This window comes from Erpetoichthys calabaricus, chromosome 11, assembly GCF_900747795.2.
Source record: "Erpetoichthys calabaricus chromosome 11, fErpCal1.3, whole genome shotgun sequence".
NCBI classification, from domain to species: domain Eukaryota; kingdom Metazoa; phylum Chordata; class Cladistia; order Polypteriformes; family Polypteridae; genus Erpetoichthys; species Erpetoichthys calabaricus.
In genome coordinates, this window is record NC_041404.2 from 72174619 (window position 1) to 72197892 (window position 23274).

The following is a 23274-nucleotide window of genomic DNA, read 5'->3' on the forward strand; positions in this document are numbered from 1 at the left end:
ATTGGACAAATTAAATAACTGGAAATAAAATGTTCATTTCTAATACTTGGTTGAAAACCCTTTGCTGGCAATGACAGCCTGAAATCTTGAACTCATGGGCATCACCAGATGCTGGGTTTCCTCCTTTTTAATGCTCTGCCAGGCCTTTACTGCAGCGGCTTTCAGTTGCTGTTTGTTTGTGGGCCTTTCTGTCTGAAGTTTAGTCTTCAACAAGTGAAATGCATGCTCAATTGGGTTAAGATCAGGTGACTGACTTGGCCATTCAAGAATTTTCCACTTCTTTGCTTTAATAAACTCCTGGATTGGTTTGGCTGTATGTTTTGGGTCATTGTCCAACTGTATCATGAAACACCGCCCAATCAGTTTGACTGCATTTAGCTGGATTTGAACAGACAGTATGTCTCTGAACACCTCAGAATTCATTCGGCTGCTTCTGTCCTGTGTCATATCATCAATGAACACTAGTGTCTCAGTGCCACTGGCAGCCATGCACGCCGAAGCCATCACACTGCCTCCACCGTGTTTTACAGATGATGTGGCATGCTTTGGATAATGTGCTGTTCCACGCCTTCTCCATATTTTTTCTTGCCATCATTCTGGTAGAGGTTGATCTTGGTTTCATCTGTTCAAAGAATGTTTTTCCAGAACTGTGCTGGCTTTTTTAGATGTTCTTTAGCAAAGTCCAATCTAGCCTTTCTATTCTTGAGGCTTATGAGTGGCTTGCACCTTGCAGTGCACCCTCTGTATTTACTTTCATGCAGTCTTCTCTTTATGGTAGACTTGGATATCGATACGCCTACCCCCTGGAGAGTGTTGTTCACTTGGTTGGCTGTTGTGAAGGGGTTCCTCTTCACCATGGAAATGATTCTGCGATCATCCACCACTGTTGTCTTCTGTGGACGTCCAGGTCTTTTTGCGTTGCTGAGTTCACCAGTGCTTGCTTTCTTTCTCAGGATGTACCAAACTGTAGATTTTGCCACTCGTAATATTGTAGCAATTTCTCGGATGGGTTTTTTCTGTTTTTGCGGCTTAAGGATGGCTTCTTTCACCTGCATGGAGAGCTCCTTTGACCGCATAATCTTCCACATGCAAGCACCACACCTCAAATCAACTCCAGGCCTTTTATCTGCTTAATTGATAATGACATAACAACGGACTTGCCCACACCTGCCCATGAAATAGCCTTTGAGTCAATTGTCCAATTACTTTGAGCCCCTGAAATGAAGGGATTGTGTTAAAAAAATGCTTTAGTTGCCTCACATTTTTATGCAATCGTTTTGTTCACCCCACTGAATTAAAGCTGAAAGCCTGCACTTCAACTGCATCTGAGTTGTTTCATTTAAAATTCATTGTGGTAATGTCCAGAACCAAAATTAGAAAAAAGTTGTCCAAATATTTATGGACCTAACTGTATATGTAGGTTTTAAAATAAGCCCGATTTTAAAGCGTGACAAAAATGTGACATAAAAACGTCACTGTTGCACTTTTAGGCTTAGGATTTTATTTATATATATATATATATATATATATATATATATATATATATATATATATATATATAGTGAAAGATTTAGGGTCCCCGTGACCCCTTGAACCCTCAGATCACACGTTAGACACCATGTAAAAGTCCAAATATTATATTTATTAGGACAAAACGTGCACAAAGCACCCTCTTCTCCACAATCTTCAAATAACACAATAAACAATAAATCAATAAAACAATAATCCTCCTCACTCCCAGACGCGTTGCCACCCTTCCACCCAGCTCAGCTCGACGTCTGGGATTTCCCATAGTCCTTTTATAGTCCTTGACCTAGAAGTGTTTCGCCCTGTCTGTCCACGTTACTAGGAACACTTCCAGGTCATATAAAAACTCCAGTTCTTCACCCCGGAAGCACGTCGTTCCTTCCGGTTCCGGTTCATGACGCACTTCCGGGTTATAGGGCACATAGCACTCTGTGAGCCTCCCTCCAGTGGCTCCAAGTGGTCCCCATGGTATCCAGCAAGGCTGTTTATAAAAACTACAATGTCCATATGGCCCTGCTGGAATTTGGGGCACCTCCATGTTGTTGGGAGAGCTCCATCTAGCGGCTTGGAGGTGTGGACCGGAATATTTGGCCTGCCATCCCTCACAATCTATATATATAGAAACACGTGTTGCGTACTCTTTGCATTATTTGACAGTAAACTATTTCAACCATTCTATGATCTGCTTCTCACAACTGAGGGCATCGTGGCGGATGTTAGCCGACTTGCTGACCAACCACAAGCGTTACCTGGTAGGTAACCACCCATACAATCAGATTGTGATTCAGACTACGAATGCCGTGAATATATATATATATATATATATTGTGTATATAATATATATATATATAAATAATATCTCAGATGTTATTTAAGTTGCTCTAAACTTATGGTTTGAATTAAGAAGGGTTTTAATTATAGATAAATCAGTTAGTGTGATTTCAAAATGCTGGTAATAAACAGTGTTGATTGGCGAAATTCACCAAAGTGTTTTTTGAAGTGCATATGCTGTCTTCGCCTGTAACCTTGTTCACCGAATATTATTCTGGAAATTCACTGTGAATTCAGCTTAGGCAAACTTTTTTTCAAAGCTCCCCATGATGCGTTGTGAGGCCAGCATGGCTTCATAGAGCTGTAGCAGCCAATGCACAGAACTTTCACTCCTGCCTGCTTTAAGATCATTGCCAATGTAGTTGTGGCCATTGCTGGGACTCAAGCACATGAGAGAAAACAAAATAATGTTTAATGAAACTGGCTGCAATCCCCAACATCCCTGTTTACCAAAGCGCTTGACAGTGCTGCTAGATATTTTCCCTCATTTCTCGTTTCACCAAAGGGGAAACCCTGCTGTTCCATTCACCATTGTTTTGACTTCCCTGGAGGTCGTCGATTTGCTGTACTCCAAGTGAGAATTCATCTGTGAACAATGTGCAATAGTCCTGTTCACAGTTAACAAAGTAATACCCATAACACCTGACTGAAGCATTGAACAAGGAAGCCCCAGTGCTAGCACAACAAAAGTCATATTGTTCGAACATTCCATAAAAAGTTTTCAATGCAAATTTTGTAACTGGGAGTAATTTGAAAGGTGCTTTGATATTTGTTACAGACTGAGAAGTTGTTGCATACAACTTTTTTTTTTTCTTTCAGAAGTCACTCTACCACATTTGAAACAAAGGGTGATCTTTTGATCAATTTTTTCATTGAAGAAGCATAGCTAATATTGATGTTTTTCTTGTAGAAGTACGTTTCTTTCTTTCACAGTTTGTATAATAGTAGAAGAATTTCATGTGGATGTAGGTGTTAAAAAATGCAGTTTTGCTCTTTGCTGCCTCTTCACACTGGCATAAATCCTGTAAGAGCACTGGATGCCTCAACCATGACATAGATCAGTTCACTTACTGACTTTGTTGGCTTCATGCATGGCCTTGTAATACTAGTGCATCTGAGTAATGACCTTTTGTACTGTAAACTTTCTGAGCATCTCAACAGACTGTAGTTTAAAAAGAAACCAGAGAGAGATTTAGGCTATTGGCAACCAGGACACTGCTCTAGGAATACAGTATGAGATGGTTTTCATTTCAGCCTAATACAAACTTTATTCATTTTTATGTTTATGCAGTATGATAGATTGAAAATAACTGGGTTAGGAAAACGGATGGATTATTATTTATTACAATTGTATAGTCAAGTATTATTCACATTGGCCTGTTGTTTTTTTTTTTTTGTTTTTTTTTGTTTTTTTTTTACCAACCAATTATAGTTGAAACTTGATTTTTATACAGTTCAACCTTTTTATTTAACTTTCTTTTTTAATATTAGTCACTGTGTCTTAAAAAGTTTTTTCTTTCTAGATATCTTCTTGAAAGTTTCCTTATGACTGAGATTTTAAAAGGATGGTTATTAATCATATGGTGTTTGAAGAGTGATATGACAAAGTTGCAAAAGAAACAAAATAGAATAAAATTGTTCTTATGGCTTAATTTACCCCAGTTGTATTTTGAAAGGGGTTACAAAGATCATTTTTCCCATAATGCAGACTTAATGTTATTTTTAGATTGCATTCTGACACTATGATGTGGACTGTTACACCTCATGTAAACATTTGGAGCTGGAGGAGAGACATGTTCTTCTGCTAATAAAAATAGACTGCTTGTGTGTTACCATAGAGACGGGTGTGCATTAATTTTATTTCTATTTTTAGTCTGCTAGCTAAAGGCATACATCTTTATGAGTCGAGTGCTTGGAGCAGGAACCCACATGATTTCCGAAATGAGTATGCTGTGTTTTATGGAGTGGCCTATCTGCACAGTATCTTCACATTTTATCATTTTTAATTTTATTAATATTTGTATTGGCATTATAAAGGTTTTCATGATAACTCAAATTAGGTCTGAATTTTTAAAGAATCCACCCAAGAGATTATTTTTCACAGAAGCAAATTATATTTCTAAAATAAAATGACATTCAGTAAGAAGTAAAACACCTTGTAATAAAACAAGCAACATCACAGCTTGTCATTTCCTATTTATTTATTAAGTGAATATGGTCAGACGCACTGTAGTATTGTTTGCTTCTTCTCTTCTTTTTATTTTTTATTTTTTTTAATTTGTAATCCTAAATCATACTCTGTAAATATTTGAGAATCAACTCAGTTTGGATTGAGCTGCCATTTAAACTAATAAATTAGATGATTCCCTTTTTATTTGTTTTTTTTTATGGAGTACTTTGATTCATACAGTGATGCAGCTTAGACAAGCAATATTGCTAGATGCACGCTTTCACTACAAATAATTAGTAAACCAATTTCTTACATTATTCTACAGTATTTGGTAATTTGTACTTATAAAATACATAAAGTAGTCGTTACCACTAGTTGTGAGTATGGACATCTTCATATTAAACCACTATAGAAGTCCTTGCTATTGCTTTTGGCTTTAATATGGAACTAGAACATTTCATGGGAAAACATTGTGAGATACGGTGGCGCAGTGGGTAGCGCTGCTGCCTCGCAGTTGGGAGATCTGGAGGCCTGGGTTCGCTTCCCGGGTTCTCCCTGCGTGGAGTTTGCATGTTCTCCCCGTGTCTGCGTGGGTTTCCTCCGGGCGCTCCGGTTTCCTCCCACAGTCCAAAGACATGCAGGTTAGGTGGACTGGTGATTCTAAATTGGCCCTAGTGTGTGCTTGGTGTGTGGGTGTGTTTGTGTGTGTCCTGTGGTGGGTTGGCACCCTGCCCAGGATTGGTTCCCTGCCTTGTGCCCTGTGTTGGCTGGGATTGGCTCCAGCAGACCCCCGTGACCCTGTGTTCGGATTCAGCGGGTTGGAAAATTGATGGATGGACATTGCGAGATTGCTATTTTAAAAGAAAAAATGTGGAGTGGAATATCAAAACCTTCTACTTCTTCAGGTGATGAAGTGTTGATCTTGTAGTCACAGATTAGGGTGGTCTAAAACTTTCCCCTCACCTGTGATATACCTTTCCCCTTTTAAGTGTTTACATCTAAAATGTACCGTAAATGCCCTAGCTTCATCATTGTTCATGCTAGTGTGCCGTTCTGGTTTCTCCTAGCTTCTTTCACCTATATACTCCACTACATCAAATCTATTAGTTTTGTACTGTTTTATTTTGCATCTCCTAGTTATATTAAAATGCTGTAACTTTACATAACATGTACATGTGTCCAACCTACCACAGGGGTCACATACTGAATTTAATTTTAATAGATAAAGTTACAGTCATGGGGTGAAAGAGGACTTATTAGAAATGATAATAGCACTGAATATTGTGGTGGTGTTTTGGCTAACACACCCTCAGGGCTACATGGAACAATAGAGGGGCTATTTTACTTACCAAAATATCACACTACTCCTCTTCTCTGTGAAAGCACTAGTCATTGTGCTGGAACAGAGACTCATTCAATAGTTGAACCTCAGACCAATGAGTAGCAGTGTCGATTCCACCTGGCTGAGAGAGTGACACTGACAGTCCTATCTCTGTGTGTGCTTTGTGGATTAGGGAAAAGTTAATTTATTTTTTAATAAAATTTTTATTGGAGTTAGAAAGAAGTAACAGTCATGAGAGAGGATCATAAACAGAAATCAGCATTAAAAACAAACAGCAACCTTATCCACCCAGTAAATGTGAAACCTTAAGGCTTCAAATCAGCCTCACAATAGTTTGCCACTTCTCTATATTGGAACAAGATGATCCATTGATCGGTGCCACTGAAAGTTCACATAACACTAGATTAAAGACACATTATTTATGGTATTTTACAGAGAATTAAGAGATTTCCTGTGAGAGTCTAGGATTAGTTTTGTAGTGATTATACCCAGAAAGAATAGCCTCTACTGGATAAAAGTAAGGGTAAGTATAGATAGGTCTAGGAGAAGGAATTATGAAGCAGAAGGGAAATATTAACAAAGAGAATAGAGGACAGACAATTGCATATATCAGACTACAAAGCAGTGATTGGAGGACAATACTAAAACATATGAAGAAAAGTGCCAGGAATGTTTAAGGAACACAATTAACAGATGTGATCAGTTGCCAAATGTATAATACAAAGTTTATGAAGGATGGGGTACAGACAGTTTACAAATTTGATATGCTTTAGGTTTTTAGAGGCTGCAGAGGTGTTAAGTATAGCTTTCCAAGAGAAAATAAATAGCTCTTTGCACCTTATGTTGACTTGCATATAAACACTAGCTTAAACTTGGGAGATAACAATCTGCAAAACAATGTTACTAGTTGAGATGGTTCATTGAAGATACTGGGTATGAGTTTGTAGCAAATATTTGGAGGGTCCTCCTGGTCTTCGGCATGTACTGGAATATCTTGCAGCTGAGTGTGATGTGATTGGAATGAGAGTTAACATCTCCAAGTCTGTGGTCATGGTCATCTCTTGGTAAAGAATGGCATGTTCCTGCAGGTGAGGGATGAGTTACTGCTCCAGGTAGAAGGGTTCAAGTACCTTGTGGCCATATTCGTTACAGATGGTAATGGTGATATTGAGATTGACCTACAGATCTTTGTAGTGGAAGCAGTTTCATGAATGTTGTAACTAGTCTGTGGTGGTGAGTCAAGACCTAAGTCCATGGATGAAGCAGTTGATTAACTGGTCATTCTATATTCAATTTCTTTGCCTGTAGTTATCAGTTCTGGCTCGTGACTGAATGAATGTTACTGTGAGAACAGGTAGCTCAAATGAGGTTCCTTTGCAGGGTTGCTAGACTCCTTCTGTCCGACAATTTGAAGATCTCAACATTATGGGAAGATCACAGAGTTGAACTGTTGCTGCTTCTGGTCGAGAAGAGGCAGTTGAGATGGTTTGGGCATTTGGTTCGGGTAATCCCTGTGCACCTCAGACAGGAAATGTGCAAGGCAGAGCCCACTGTGAGAAAACAGGACTGAACCAGAATTGGTTAAGATATTACTTGTTTTTCCAAATACTACAAAAATTAACATGAAAAGTATTTCTCCCTTGACTGATATTTCTCACCCTGAATATGATTTTAATTAATTTTTATTTATTAAACATAGTTGTATAGCACTGTATGCCCCACTTTAAAAAAAGTAAATACATCCTAGAGTTCAATAACTTCCTACATCACCCTGGCCAAAGTACGCTGCGGCCGTTTTCTTACAATTATTGACATTTTTTCTGTAGTGCTGTTGGGGTTGGGGATTGTGAACTGCACCTTCTTTCATAACTGTTTCAACTCAAAAAAATTTGTTGGGTTTTATATATGAACTGCTTGTGTTAGATAATGAAACAACACTCACTAGGGTTTTTGTCAATGCCTAGGCTAAGGTATACCAAAGCTGTAAATTTTCTATTCTTCAATGATTGTGACATAGACTTGCTTTTTTGTTTTGGATCATTGTGATTATTCCATGACATGGCTGAGCTTTACCTTCAGTTACAAGACAGGCAGAAATGCTACAAAGCAAAATTCATGATTTTATTCCATGACATGGCTGAGTTTTTTTTACCTTCAGTTACAAGACAGGCAGCAAAGCTACAAAGCAGAATCCATGATTTTTTTTTCAAAGACCTTGACGTTCACACCAGCATAGAATTCTTGCTATGAAAGGCAGTATTCATGTTGCCCATGCTTAATTAAATAGGTTTATGGAGTCATTGTCATTTGTAGAGCCTACAGTGAAATCCTTACTTGCATGTGCTAATGGAAAATCTAAACTCTCTTGTGCCATTATTAGTCTGGGTAACAACCTTACCTCAGAACATCTGTCCTCTACCTGCAAAATCACAAAATACAATTTTACAACATTATCTACCATTAGGAGACATGTTAGCCAGTTGTGGAAAATGGTTATATGTAGACAGTAATGAAATCAAATACATTTATTAATAATCTGCACATTGTTTAATTTTTTTTCTGAAGGACAATCATGCTACATTTAATGTGAAAATTCCCTCTAAAAGTAAAGGGAAATAGTTTAGCAAAAAAAAAAAATTAATAGGAAAGATAACCACAACATATCTTTGCAGGGCCATATGGTCTGTAGTACTAGGGTGTTGTACCATGTTTGCCATTATGAATGTAGTGAAAAGTCAAGCAAAATGAAACCTTTTATTGGTTAACTAAAAAGATTACAATATGCAAGCTTTCAAGGCAAACCAGGCCCCTTCACATCTTGCCTGAAGAAGGGGCCTGAGTTGCCTCGAAAGCTTGCACATTGTAATCTTTTTAGTTAGCTAATAAAATGTGTCATTTTGCTTGACTTTTCACCAGGGTCATATGGTTTAAATTTTCGGTCATATTTTGTTTCTTTCACTTGTGAGGTGCGCTGGCCTATTCTTCATTATTATCTTATTTATAATAAGTTGTCATGACAGGTAAGATATACTACCTCAGGAGTTATAATCTGAGGTATAATCTTTTTGTTATAATTTGTGTGTCTTTACCTGATGGGTAACTCGTATTGGACCAATATTGTCCAAAATATTCTACTTCTACTTCATCTGTCTATAGAAGTTTGTTCCAGAACATTTAAATACCACCCTGATGAATTTTGTCACAAGTTGGCCACCCAAGTATTGTGTTATAAAGCCATTTTCTGTCTTAATACCCTGCCTTGAATACTATGATGATGGACTCCTCCAAGCTGACCTGTGCTATGGCATCAAAGGCCTGTATGTATTATTGTAGGGTTCATTGTGAGTTTGTGGAAAATGTGGTGACTTGTATTTTGAGTGAAGCCATTCCTGGGAAGATTAACTGCTGACTAAAGCCATCTCTATTTAGAAGAAAAGATGTTGCCCCAGAGTGTTAGAAATGTTTTTGTACTTGGAGGATTTCAGGAATTTGTTTTGATCATAAAGTAGATGTACTTAAGACTTAAGTATAATGGTAAGGGTAGAGGTTAGTCTGATTTATAGTAACTATCATTGTTTATATTAGTATATAATGTTAACCATCTAACCAACCCATTATTCCTTTAATTGGTTTGATTTGACAAGAATGTGCAAACCCATTTTACCATCTTAAGATTTCCAGCTGGATTTATCAAAACATTAAAACAAGCACCAAACTTTGCTGTTTTCCCCCCTCAGTGTATCCTCTACATATTAGTACACTCTATAAAAAGATGTGGCAAAACTTTCTGTGAAAATGGTTAAGTAATGCACTTTTCCAAATCTTGCAAGCATACAAGAAAAATGCTTTGGCTAATAACTTTTACAGCCTTTACTTTTTGCTTTTTGAGCCACCACTGTAGTAATTTATTTTTTAATTACAGACAATTAAAGAAAAAGGAATCAAGACTCCAGAGGATGCTGAAGCCAGCCTTGCAAACGATGAATTGAAGAAAGAGTTGGCGGCAGTTAAGAAGGATCTCATGGATGCTCGTGAAGGTAGGAAATAAAAGTTACTGGACAATCTGTTATATACAGTGCATCTGGAAAGTATTCACAGCACATCACTTTTTCCACATTTTGTTATGTTGCAGCCTTATTCCAAAATGGATTAAATTCATTTTTTTCCTCAGAATTCTACACACAACACCCCATAATGACAATGTGAAAAAAGTTTATGTGAGGTTTTTGCAAACTTATTAAAAATAAAGTACTCGAGGTGCTGCCACAACGGTAAAATAGCTTTACCACCTTTGCGGGAGCCACCTGTGTCTTTACAACAGCTTCTTACACAGCAAACATCAGAAGCTAAAAATTATCGTGAACACATTTGAGAATACAACTCTTCTCTAGCGTTTGCTTCCATGGGTGCATAGATAACTCAACCTCCTGGCCACGGACCATACTGTTTTAAAATACACGGGCAAATTTATCACCAAATCTCTCCACTCTACGCTAACACTTCTACCTCTCCAGGATATGGACAGTTGTATGTTTTTGACACAGCACAAGCTATTGAAGTATGCTTACAAAATAAAGCAAACTCTGCATGCAGCGAAAATGTATTTCTCCAGCTAGATTCCATGCTCAGAACCATCAACCCCTTCGCTAAATCATACAAACACATGCATGAAATCGCTCAGTCCAGTCCAATAGCATCTGTACGAATGGTTTTCAAGGAAAACCCTGGGCAGGATTTATGAAGATACAATGCCCCAACATTGCAGCGATTTTCGTCGGAAAAGATGGCGAAACGCCTGCCGAATGGGACATTTGCATCTATCCCGTACACAACTCCTGTAAACAGATTTTCACGCTCAATATGAAATGCGATCCTATGGTTTACCCACTTTTATTCCCTAAGGGAGACATTGGCTGGCACAAAGATTTACAACATGTTCCCGATAAAAGAACCACCAAGCGAATAAGGCTTACTCAATGCCAATTGTACGCGTACAGATTAGCAATGAGGAATACATTTAGTATTTTGCACTCCAGCGGCAAACTATTCCAACAGTACGTCATAGATGCGTATGTTAAAACAGAGGGCGTGCATCTCAGCTATCTTAGATTACATAAACAAGATCTGCGCGTGGAACAATACAATGTTTGAATACAGACGCACTGCAAGCAAACGCTGAAAATAACAACGTACGTGTAGGCAAAATGATCATATTACCATCCACATTTCCAGGAAGTTCAAGATACATGCAACAAAACTATCAGGATGCAATGGCCATAGTACATAAATTTGGAAAGCCCGATTTATTTATCACTTTCACATGTAATCCTACTTGGCCGGAAATTCTACATGCACACTGCATCTTTCAAGAAGTATTTATTTCTGCTTGATTTCTGAATTCCTTTCTCACCGTTCCTATTCTTACACTGCCGTATGCTATGGCGGGCATCGGCTAGTGATTTTAAAATCAAAATACTATATGTGCCTGTCCGTTTCATCCCTGACGACTACAGTATATAATGCACTAGTGAGCCCACATCTGGAGTATCATCTACAGTTCTGGTCCTACACTGCAAGAAAGACATAGCAGCACTTGAAGCTGTGCAGAGGAGAACAACCAAGTCCTCCCAGGACTTGTCCTACTTTTACCCACTCAGAGAATTAAATCTTTGGTCTCTAGCAGTGGGAGACTGCATGGGGACCTAATTCAGGTCTTCAGAATCCTCAAAAGCATTGATAAAGCATATCCAGGAGAATTCGTATAGCTTAACAGTGGATAGCATACTTGAAGACACTATTAAAATAAAGAGGATGTGCATTTAGGGTTGAAGCCTGGAGGAACCTCTTTAAACAAAGAGTTGTGGGAATTTGCAACAAACTGCGGAGTCATGTAGATTAGGGAGAAACTTGACAACCTTTTAAGAAGTTTCTTGATGAGGTAGTGGGACAGTTTAGCTATTTACTAAACAAATATGCTTGATGGACTAAATGGTCTCCTCTTGTTTGTCAAATTTCTTATATTCCTTGTTAGGCCTATTAAGTAAGCTACATTGATGTATATTGCCTGTATTTATATGCTTTTAAGTAACCAGTTAATCAATAATTTAAAAATGCCAACTAACCTGTTTTATTGATAACTAGCAAAATACCCGCACTTCGCAGCGGTGAAGTACTGCTTTAAAATTTTTATTAAGAAGAAAAGTAAACCTTTTTAAAATGAGGGAAAATATACCAATAATTATTTAAGGATCTCTTTGTATACCACATTGTCAGTTCGGCCCTCCGGTAGTAATATGACCAAACTGTGTGCTGAGCTTACTCTTGAGCATGCAACGTATAGTTGGCCATGTGAAAAGCAATCTTGCCTCAAATCAATGCCAACCTTTTGTAGGGTGTGTGTGACGATGCGGGTTCGGCTCCATGCTCCCTTTGGCTGTTAGGGAGCCCTTGAACCCTACACCGTCGATAATGTTACTGAGATGAGCTAGACAGTGAGGCAATAACATTTGAGCAAGGGAATGATGTATAAATGTGCAAACAGTGCTTTTATTAAAACAATCAAAAACAGTCAGTGTTCAAATAAAAGTGCTGTGCAGTTCATTCAACAGTTCAAATAAATAATCCATAAAAGAAATGTGGAGGTTAAAAACCAATAAATAGAAAAATCCTCTAAAAACAACAAGGTAAAATGTCACAGGAAGCAATCTGTTAAAACCACTAAGCCTGGCGTCCTTTGTTACCCTAGCGGCTCCCCTGCTACTCCCGTCTGGGCTACTCAACAGGAGAGTCGCCTACCTGCAGGAACAGCTGCCTTTCACTCAGGTCCGGTAGCCCTCTGATCCTTGGCTACGTTGGGCTCCCAAAGGACCGAGACTTTGGTCAATTCCCCAGCGGCCAAGGCGCTCACGCTGAGGCTAAACCAGTCCAAAGCCTCCTCGACTCCCACTCCTATCAACGGCCAAGCCAACTCCTCCACTAGTCACTCCAGCTACTTAGTCGCTCAGCTGGAGCGACTGCTTCCTTCAGCCCCACTGAGTGTTGGCCAAACACTCCCCTCGTGGGCTCTCTTCCCAGCTGTCTGCTTTCTCCCATGCGAGCCTGCTCTTGCTCGCCCGTTCGCTCGCACCGGGGCTCGCTCTCTCTCTCGCTTCTTGCTTCTTGCTTCCTGCTTCTTTCAGCCACCTCCCGTTCTCTTTCCTTTCCTTTCTTTTCTTTTACTTTTTCCTTTCCTAACCGGCTCACGCTTCCCTTTATGCCGAGGGACATAGCAGCTGCAGCCCATTAGCCACAGGAACAATCAAGGATGTGGGGCAGTCTCTCACCTGTGCACTTAGGTGAGAAATGCCCACACCGCAGATCGCCCTGCGGCTCACTACAGCCACCACGCCCCCTCACTAAGCTGCGAGCGCGGTGATTATTTTAAACAAACTGGCCTTTGCTAAAGGAGCTGTGGACCCATAACACCACAGTGTGTCCCTGAGACTTATTAATTGTCATTGCGAAGCAGAGCCTTACTGGAAATTGGAGGCGTTTGAACTGAAATGGGTTTCATCAATAACTTCGCATCCAGCTTTTGAGAGTTTAAACATTCATAAACATCAAAGTGCCCACTACTCAAATTGTCACCTGTGAATTTAAGATGTTCAAGAGGCATTGGCAGTTGTCCAAAGGTGTAAAATATTTGGCCATTTCGGTACACTTGAAAGCGACCACCAAACAATTCAGTGGCAGCTATCAACTCGCATGCAGAACCATAGGTGAAGGGCTTAAGCATTTCACTCTTATAGTGCTCCTGTGTAGTATAATTATCTCCTGTACCGTCATCTGTCCACACCTTGAACCTGTCCCAGTCATTCAATACATAAGACACAATGTTCCTCCGGATATCAAGAGTGAGCCTGATATGGCTGTGCAATATGTAACACAGAGAATGGAAAAGGCAGTCACCATCTCCGGGCATGGAAACCACTTGGTAAGTGACAGTTTTTTTGATCGATGGTGATCACCTCGATAGACATGTTAATGGAGGTACGGTTGGAACGATAAAGGAAATGGGTACCTGAACAATGTAAGCTAAGTCTAAAATACCTACACAATAACTATAATCGTAATAAACGAACAATAAAACAGCGGAGAAGCCATGGATTAAATAAAAAGGCTGCAGTTATCAGCAGGGAGACGTGAATACCGTGGCGAAGCAAGGAAGGGAATGAAGAGACCGGAGCGACGGACGGCCTTATATAGCCAGGCAGCCAACTATGTGGGAGGCGTGGGGATGGGGGACCCAACGCCGCCTCACATGGCAACCAAGCTGCAGGCTATGGACGTATATATGTACGTAAGTAGGATTCAGTTAGCGTTGGGAATCCGCGTACCAAATTTCTTGAAGATGGGCCCATAAGTAACGAAGACCGTTGGAAAGTTCAATATGGCGGCCAACAGTAATCTCATACCACTGAAATAAGTGCGTACATCGGTTTCGGTTAGCGCAGGGAAGCCGCCTACCAAATTTCGTGAAGATGGGGCCATAAATAAGAAAGTTTAACATGGCGGACGTTGTCGACCGTTATGACCGTTACGTGTAGAATTTTGAAATGAAACCTGCTTAACTTTTGTAAGTAAGCTGTAAGGAATGAGCCTGCCAAATTTCAGCCTTCTACCTACACGGGAAGTTGGAGAATTAGTGATGAGTGAGTCAGTGAGGGCTTTGCCTTTTATTAGCATAGATGGAACAATAGTGTAGTACAGTAAATTTATATTGCATTAATGCTGATTTACTTGTTCAGCCCAATCTGGACAGTTGGTGAATTATTCAATGTTATATAAGTATTTTAAGTCGGTAGTTCAACCTAAGTGAGGAGTTGTTCTACGAATATCTCAGGGAAAGTGCCAATCAGTCATTTTAATATACACAGTTTAAATCATTTTTAACATTTTGATATTTTTTTCAGAACTGAGTAAACAGCAAAAGAATAATGAAGCAATGAAACACCAGGCAGAGAACCTTTCAAAGGAGTATGACCGGCTTCTGGCAGAACATAGCAAGCTGCAAGTAAGTAAATGCCTCTGGACTGCATTACAAATGATAGCTTGTTTTTCCACAGAAGTGGATGATGGCTTATTGGTGCTGAAGATTATCTGGTTTGGAGCAAAAGTACAGTACATTTAGCATTAAGACTTTGTAATTCATTAGTGGTTGCACCTTTTCAACTGGAGTAACCAAAACCATCATTGAGTTTGGATAACTGTGAACCATTTTCTGTGGTCTGTAAGAAGTGCACAGCCATTTAGAGGAGACAGGTTACAACTGACCACCTCTGAAATGGAGAATTAGAACAACCATTTAAATACTTTTTAGAATATCTTTAACCCAGTGAAACCTTCCACAATCAAAGAGTCATTTTCAGTTTATTTAATATTGTGTCCAGTAGCCTCTTACTTTCAGTAGCCTCTTAATTTTCAGCTTTTAGGTGGCTGGGTACTGAATACATTACAGTTTGGTTTTAGTTTTTAAAAATTCATTTCCATGTAAAAAAAATGTATTGACAGACTTTAATCAAATCAATTCAAATTAATTTATATCTTTGTATAACTAAATTTTATTGACAGACTTTTAATTAATTCACAAAACAAAAAGCATGTTAAATGAAAAGGTAATTAAAAATGATTATATATTGTATATTTTCTTATCTGTCAGACTATAATTTTATGTTTTTTACTTGACAAATGGTGCTTAGCTCTGTAAAATGTGGTCTGGGATTTTTTTTGTTTTTAATAAATAATGCAACCTTACTGGTTAAACTTCATGGTTATTTTTTTTGGCTTGAATTAACAACATTAATTCAACAGTTGACTGCTATGTTGAAGAACTACTTGTATGGATTGCAAACAGCATACTGTTCTGCTTGGCTGTACAACTGAGCCCTGTAAACAAGCAGCGCACTGTTATGTGGACTTATTGCCTTACACCCAGTGCGGCTGGGATAGTAATGCAGGTGTTATGATTCATTAAAATAAGGACTGTATTAGGTTACTTGTTGCTTTGAAAAGTAATCGAATTACCTAACGCATGTTACTTTTAATGTGTTGCTCCCAATACTTCTTCCTGAGATTGTGCTGCTGAGCTTAGCACTATACGTTCAGCTCATCAAAATAAATTAAGCGCTTTATGAAATATTGAGACAGATTTTTTCAACAAGGAGGAGGAATATTATTGCCCAAGTATTTGCCTCAGGAAGTCTTGCTGATGCTTCTACCTGTAGCTGCTGGATGTAGATGTGAAGCTAACACAAGCACAGGCAAACAAAGTGCAGCAGACCTGCTCAGACTACAAAATCTTTAACTGTAATCTGGTGAAGGGTTTTACATGGTGTGAAAGGCGCTATATAGTGCCCAACCCGGCACAGACTGATGCAGAGGCACGTACTTAAATAAACAGACTTTTATTTTTCTTCAGCTGTGGGGCACGTCTTCCCTGTGTCTCACAGGCCCAACACAGTCCCAAAACACTCACAATAACCACAACAACCCTTCTTCTGCCACCACCACTCCTCCTCAGGCTTAGTCCTCCTCCTCCCGACTCTGGCTCCTCGAGTGATGGTGGCTGGCCCTTTTTATATCCCACCCGGAAGTGTTCCAGGTGCTTGACCACCTGGTCCTAATTGCCCTTCCAGGTGGGGCTGAAGATATGTCCAGCTGGGCTGCTGACTCCATGCAGCTCCCCCTATCGGCCATCCGAGCCCCCAACCAGGCTGTGGAGGACTCCATCTCCCATGGAACAGGTTGGGGAATCACTGTCCGCCAGGGAGGCTGCCACCAAGCTTCCCGGGGGAGGTATTGAGCTGTCCTTGCTTGCTCCCCCGGAGCAGATGCAGAAGGGGCATCCCTGCCGGGCATGGGACCTGGCTGTCCGCCACAATGGCCAAATACAGGGTTATTCACAGAGTAATCTAAGTCTGTTAACCTGGTTTCTCAGACACCAATAACTTGATTTCCCCTAACCAGAAGAAGGGTTGACATGGTATTTTAGAAACCAGGTTCCTGTTAATAACTAAATGATTAAAGTGCATGTAAACGCACTGGCTGTGTCAATGGTTGTTTTTTCAGAAGTCTCCTCTTTTCATCCTACATTTAAATCACATTGGTTGACATCTCTAAATTGAGTGAGTTTGTTTGGATGAATTTCCCCTGTAATATAGAGACTTGCTGATTTTTTATTTTTTTTTTTTGCCTGAATGGTCTTTAACTCTCTGCGATTCTACACTGGACTTAAGTGGGTTAACAAAATGAAGAGCAGGGTATAACTTGTATTTCCATTCTTGGCTGTAATTCATTATTCTTGTTTACATTGTGTGTTTGCAGTTTTTGCCCAAATTTTAAAGTGCACAATTGTTTCAAATCGTTAACCTAAACATTCCTTTCTGTCTTATGACATATTCAAGCCCAAAAAACAAAATAATGGTTTACTTTATTGTGAGGTCATTAAACACAAAAAAGTAATACTGACGGGATAATTTGAGAAATCTCCTATATCTTCATTGTTTATGTAACAAATAAGACAAGTTTGCTTATTTTACTGTTCATTTTAACTAATGCAGGTCAGCTGCATTTAAATTAATAAAGGGTTGTTTTGCAGTCATATTGCAGTTAATAAAAATGTGGTATTGCAACAAAATGTAGCCCCTTTTCTTAATGGATTTTGTGCTTTATCTGATTTACAATGCATAAAAAGCCTTATCTCTTTAAGAGTAGTTATTTTAAGTAAGTGCTTTTTTCCATTTTAAAACTCATACATTTCCAAAATGTTTTTCCTTTACTTCTTTCCGATTGTAAGTTTTTCATATCTGATCAAGAAGAATTCCAAAACGGAACCATCTGTGTTTATGTATAATATATTTAATGCTAGCCATAGTACCCACTGTTACCCATGTATATTTATAGAATGAGTTAAGTAAAGAAAGCAAAGGTTTATGTGTTTTTTAAATGGTGACCCTGTCGTTATTGCTAGCTGTCCCATCCGTCATCCACACTGTCTCGCTATTAATGTCTCTGCTGTAGTGAGTTGAGAATTTGTTCTTTTTGTGTCGGATTGGATTCTGGAATTGCATTAACTCTTTGTTGGTTTGTTACCATGAACGCCATTGTGTCTGAATTATCCTCTTAGTTCAGGGTGGACAGTTTGTAGCCCTTAAATTATAAAGAAAAGCCAACAAAGCAGGAGTTGATCAACAACCCTTTTAATCAGCTTCCCCTCTCGATCAAGTTTCACCCATCACCCCCTAGCAAAAGCACACACTTCTCCTTGTTATATTGCAGTAGATAGTAGCAGTATGCAGCATTGCATGAATAAGTCTGCTTTTTTTTTGGCTTCAGTCTGTTTGAATGTTACACTTGCTCTGAGCCAGTAGGTGGCACTGATGTGCACACTGTATCACATAAAGGGAAACAACACTGGGACCCCCAGGGTCAAAATTTTGGCTTCTAATGTACTCTGTCTTGTCTGTATGGTCTTAGATAGTAACTATACAAAATTTGGTCCAGGGTGTAGGATTGTGCAGGGAGCATACAGACAGACACTCTATTTTTTTATACTGTATTTAGATTATATAATACACTTTGTGAGTATTAACATAAAGAAGAGTTTATGTTGTTTTGTTTTGAAAACTATTGTGTCTGGAAAAAAATCAGTATTTAATCGATCTTAAAGGTACTTAAAAATGTTTCTGACAGGCAGTCTACAAATAAACAAATGTACTACTCTTGAGTAATCTGCCTAAGGGATACTGGTGTACAGGACTTGAGATTGATCCCCTTTATACATTAGGCTTGCTAGAAATTTCCTAGTGTGTATAAAACTTTCTAAGTTTCCTTTTTTTTCTTTCTCTGTGCAGGAACAAAGTGATGGTGTGAAAAACAAAAAAGATGAGTAAAGAGAACATGGAGTATGGAATTTGCTATAGCTGTTTGCCAGAGGACTGCATCACCTACATGTTCTACATCTTCACTCACTTTACCATGTTGATATGTTCTGCCTTAAATGCGAATGTAAAAATACAAATCTTTAGATCTATATTTCTATGTCTGATCCTTGTATGAAGATCCCGGTACAGACGAAAAGGCCTGTGAAGCCCGTGTTTTTGAATGGTTTCTTAGTTCACACCTGTTTATTAAAAAAAAATAAATGTTATGTCTCTTTTACACATTATGTTGTGGAAAGGGTCCAGTTGGTTTAGTCGGTTTGGTAAATATAAACGGATGATTTATTACTGATGTTTTAAAGAGGTTACAGAGTTGCATCCAGCATGAAAATATAGTTCTGGTAATCACTTCAGTTCTGGCAATACTTTATCATGCCAACTTTACAAAAAATTTAAAATTGCTCGTTCTATGATCCTAATTCCTGTAAGTACAATTATGATGAATCTGAGATGAGTTTACAATCATAATTCCATAACATGTATCCTAGCAATGCCTAGCTAAAGAAAGAAGAAACAGAGACCATGCTTTCTGTCAGCTTTTTATACAAGTTAACTTATTAAAGCATTCTTCAAAAATTTTGCTTTCAAAGAAGCCGAGTAGGTGGGCTCAAACTATAATAAAAATGAATCATCACATAGTATTTCTTTGTACGTCGTCTGCATGGTTTTACAATGCTTTTCATTAAAATTCGAATTTAGATCAAATGAGAAATTTTAAGTTAGTTCCATGGGTGTGAGATTTTTGCAGATTATGTTGGAAATTTCCTTCATAAATTTCCTTCCAGCAAACCTTTTAGAGCTGTATAGAGGCCAGGTACGGCTGTGACCACAGTCCTGGACATATGCAAAGATTTATTTATAGCTCAGTTCTGTTTTTCACTGAATAAATGGTGAAGAATGAAAAGAAAATAGCTTTTTAAGGTACAACTTAGCTAGTTTTTCCAATGTAGCTTTCTAAAATCTTTGCTTAAAATATTTTCTAGTTGATCTGCAGGACCATGTGCAAATTCAGCTTTATTTTTGTTACCGTTATGGAAATTATTCTAGTGCTTGTTTCAGAACTGTTTCTCTTTTCAAAACTTTGCAATAATAGTTTTCTAAGTAATATGTGCTAGAATGTCTTTGAACATATTGTATGTTTTTGGCAAATACGTTTTTATCTTGTTTTCTGATATTGTTTTATAGTACATGTAAAAAAGGAAAATGTGCATTTTAGGAGAAATGTTGGGATATCTATGGTTGTATCAATGCTACTGAAAAGATGGTAGTTGCTATTCCAAACTACAACTGATTTTTTTTTATGTCTGTTGTCTTCAATGTTAAGAGTAAGTTCTTCATCAAGAGTGTCCCAAAAAATACCTGACCACGTTTAAGCCAAAAATTAATTGATGGAGCACTTACAAAAATAGCCGGGGAAGAAACAAGGATACTTGGATGCTCTTATTATTTAGCTGTTAAACTACTTGAAGTTGGCTGCAAAGCCACAGATAAAGTACAGTCAGGCCCCACAAGGCTTCAATTTCTTGGCCCAATTTTAACATTGGGCAACTCAGCAGGTCTCTGGAAGGAAAGCACATAGGGTCCTGCCCTGTGCCACGTCTTCACATGCAGTGACTGCCGGTGAACTTGGGGCCTTGGACTCGGAAAGAAACATCTTACCCAATTCCTTGTGAGGACGTAAATCAGAGAAGGGCTGGGGATCATAGTGATTTCTTGCTGGTGACATTTTCAAGAGTGGCTGCAGCTGGAAGCCCACTTGCTGTGTCTGTCCTTTATCTTAGCAGGTTAAACTGGAGCTTTCTGACTCTAAGGCTCCGTGTTCAGCTTGCAAATTGGAGAGGAGTGGGCCTGAGTGGTCCCTTGCTGGTGACATCTAATGCTTTAGGACTGGGAAACAAAAAGGCTGTGGGTCAGTCAAGGAAGCAGGCACAGCACAAGCCTATTACACTGTCAATAAATCCAATAGATTTCGTTTTGTTATTCTGTATAGTTTTAAATGGTATTGGGCTTACACATCAGCTCACAACACCAAACTTCCTGATAAAGTGTTAACCTGTTATTTGTGCCTGTTGATTCCGTATGTGCCGTGCCATGAAAAGTATTTGCTCCTTCCTTATTTCCACTATTTTTGCTTATTTGTAAATCTTAATTGTTTCTCATCTCCAGAAAAAATTAGTATAATACAAGAGAAAACGTGTAAACACAATGCTAAATTTTTAAAAGATCAAATTGATTTATTGAAGGAAAAAAGTTCACCGACATCAAAATCACCAATTCATTGATTACTGCAATTTAAAACTAGGTTGCCTTTTGTATTCTACTAAATTTGACTGGGGAGCTGAAACAGTTAAGTGCTACAAATAACCAAATATAGTGGAAATCAGTGAGGGGTAAATAAACATTTTTCTGGTATTGTAAAAAATGCAAATAACTTACAGACTTCATGTTTATAAATTTCCTATATGAAAAGCAGTTTTGTAATAATATGTGAAAGTTTCTGGTGACTGCTGCTTCTCTGTATTTTCATGTAGGTGTATCTTTTTATTATTTCTATTTAGGAGTAATGCCGTTGGGAGTTTTGCATTTTATCATGCCACACCAGTATAAAGACTGGACAAAGCAAAGAAAGCTGAAATACAGGAGTGACAGCTAAAGAAATAAGTTTGGCATCCCAGCAGCTCACCTGGCAGGCCACCATTAATGACAGAACCAGAATCTGTTCATTTTGACTCAGACTACCAGCTCCAGAACTACCTTGACAGTCCCTGCTATGTTAATAGGTGTCCCAACATGTTAAAAAACGAGTACCGGTAAATCATTAGGATGCAAGTCTTCGGTTACTCACTTAGTTGACAGGGGTAAGTAAAAACCCTTATTCATAAGAAATACAGTATCTTTCCAAAAGGGGTTTGCTAATTAGTAGATTTGTGAATGCTTAGTTTTTGGTTTATGTATAAGAATGAGTACAATAGCTCCACTTAACTTTCAGTAAATAAGGCAGTCTCTCTAAATTAAAAGAAGTGCTTTCCTTTCAAGAATATGTTTAATTTGTAACCATGTCAAAAATGTCACAGTTTGGCTGGTTTCTAAAACAATGAGGGTGTGTTGCACGAGTCAAATGTGGGCTTGTCCACACAACCTCCTTATTAAATCCAGATAATTTGGTTTGGTGTTCATTTTTGAATTTTTATAACAACCCACATGCAGTGAATCTAATCTGAGTCCTTTGAAAAGTGATTTTTTTTTCTCTCCTCATTCCTTATCAAATTTGCCATTTTGTAGATGGTTGTTTTAGACTGTCCAGCTAAAGGAAATGATGATTAAAATATTGACAAATTTCTTAATGCATATTTATGTAGCATCCATTTCTTGTTAACTTTCCCATGTGTTGGCATGCTTCTGCTTATTTTCAGATTTGTTTGTGTGGTTTTTTTGTTTGTTTGTTTGTTTTTTTTTAGGTTTATGAACTTGTTGAAATAAACCAAAACTCTTTCATTGTTTATTACGGTTCAAAAGCAGAGCAGATGCTTTCTAAAGCTGTGCAGCCTGATAGTAAGCATACAGTGGGGACCAGGACTAGATGAGAGCTCTGCCTGGCGTGAGGTTATCTGTGGGGACAACTGCCTGTTTAAAACTTCACATGACCTCATGATGTCAATGGCTTATCGGTTCTCTTTGTCTTTTACATATGTTACAAATCTAGAGTGATTTATGAATCATCCTTTCCCATGTTAAGAGTACTACATAAATAAACAATGCTGCAAAGTATCATTCTGAATATTACGTGATTCTGTTCTAAAAGGAGATTTTGGTTTATTTGATTTTTCTGATTTGATGGTCATTGTGCATGATTGTGTTTAATTCTTATGCTGTTATAAAATAAAACCAAACAAGCACTCCAAAATTAAAAATGAACCGTCTTCTAAGTTTTGCTTTCAAAATGGTGACCTAGCAGAGATAATCCAATGTTGAAGGGAGGTTAAAACGCCTCAAGAAAGGGCGGGTTGTCATTTTGGACCATATTTAAAACAACAAGCTGCATGCAGTCTCTCACTGTAATAAGTTTTTCATTTTGTTCAGACAGACTATGATAAGGTTAACTCTTGAAAGCAATTTATGGCCTAGTACGGTGGTTCTCAAACTTTTTGGAGCCCAGTTTCATGTCTTTGGTCAGTGATGACCCCTGTAACATAAGGCCTGTTAAAATATAATCACAGAACGGGGAGTGACTAGCGCCTGATCATTAACGACCCAGTGATTGAGGAATCCTGTCTTAGTATATTTTCTTTCTTGCCTCTCAATCTAAATTTGCACATCCTTTGGAACTGGAAAAAAAAAGAACAAAAGTAGACTAGTTTTAGTGCAGAATGGACCAGGGGAATAGGTTTTGGGTAAATTGGACTGATTAATAAATCAGGAGTCAACCA

The 23274-nt window shown here is 38.4% G+C and overlaps 1 protein-coding gene across 1 annotated transcript in view; it reads left to right on the forward strand.

The window, feature by feature from the left end:
* Positions 1 to 22762, forward strand: part of bcap31 (B cell receptor associated protein 31) — a 66453-nt gene extending 43691 nt beyond the window's left edge. The window contains exons 6-8 of the mRNA XM_028813341.2: positions 9793 to 9907; positions 14822 to 14922; positions 18761 to 22762. Coding sequence (XP_028669174.1) covers positions 9793 to 9907; positions 14822 to 14922; positions 18761 to 18799 — 255 coding nt within the window. The 3' untranslated portion in view covers positions 18800 to 22762. The remainder of the gene's footprint in view (positions 1 to 9792; positions 9908 to 14821; positions 14923 to 18760) is intronic.
* Positions 22763 to 23274: the final 512 nt, after the last annotated feature.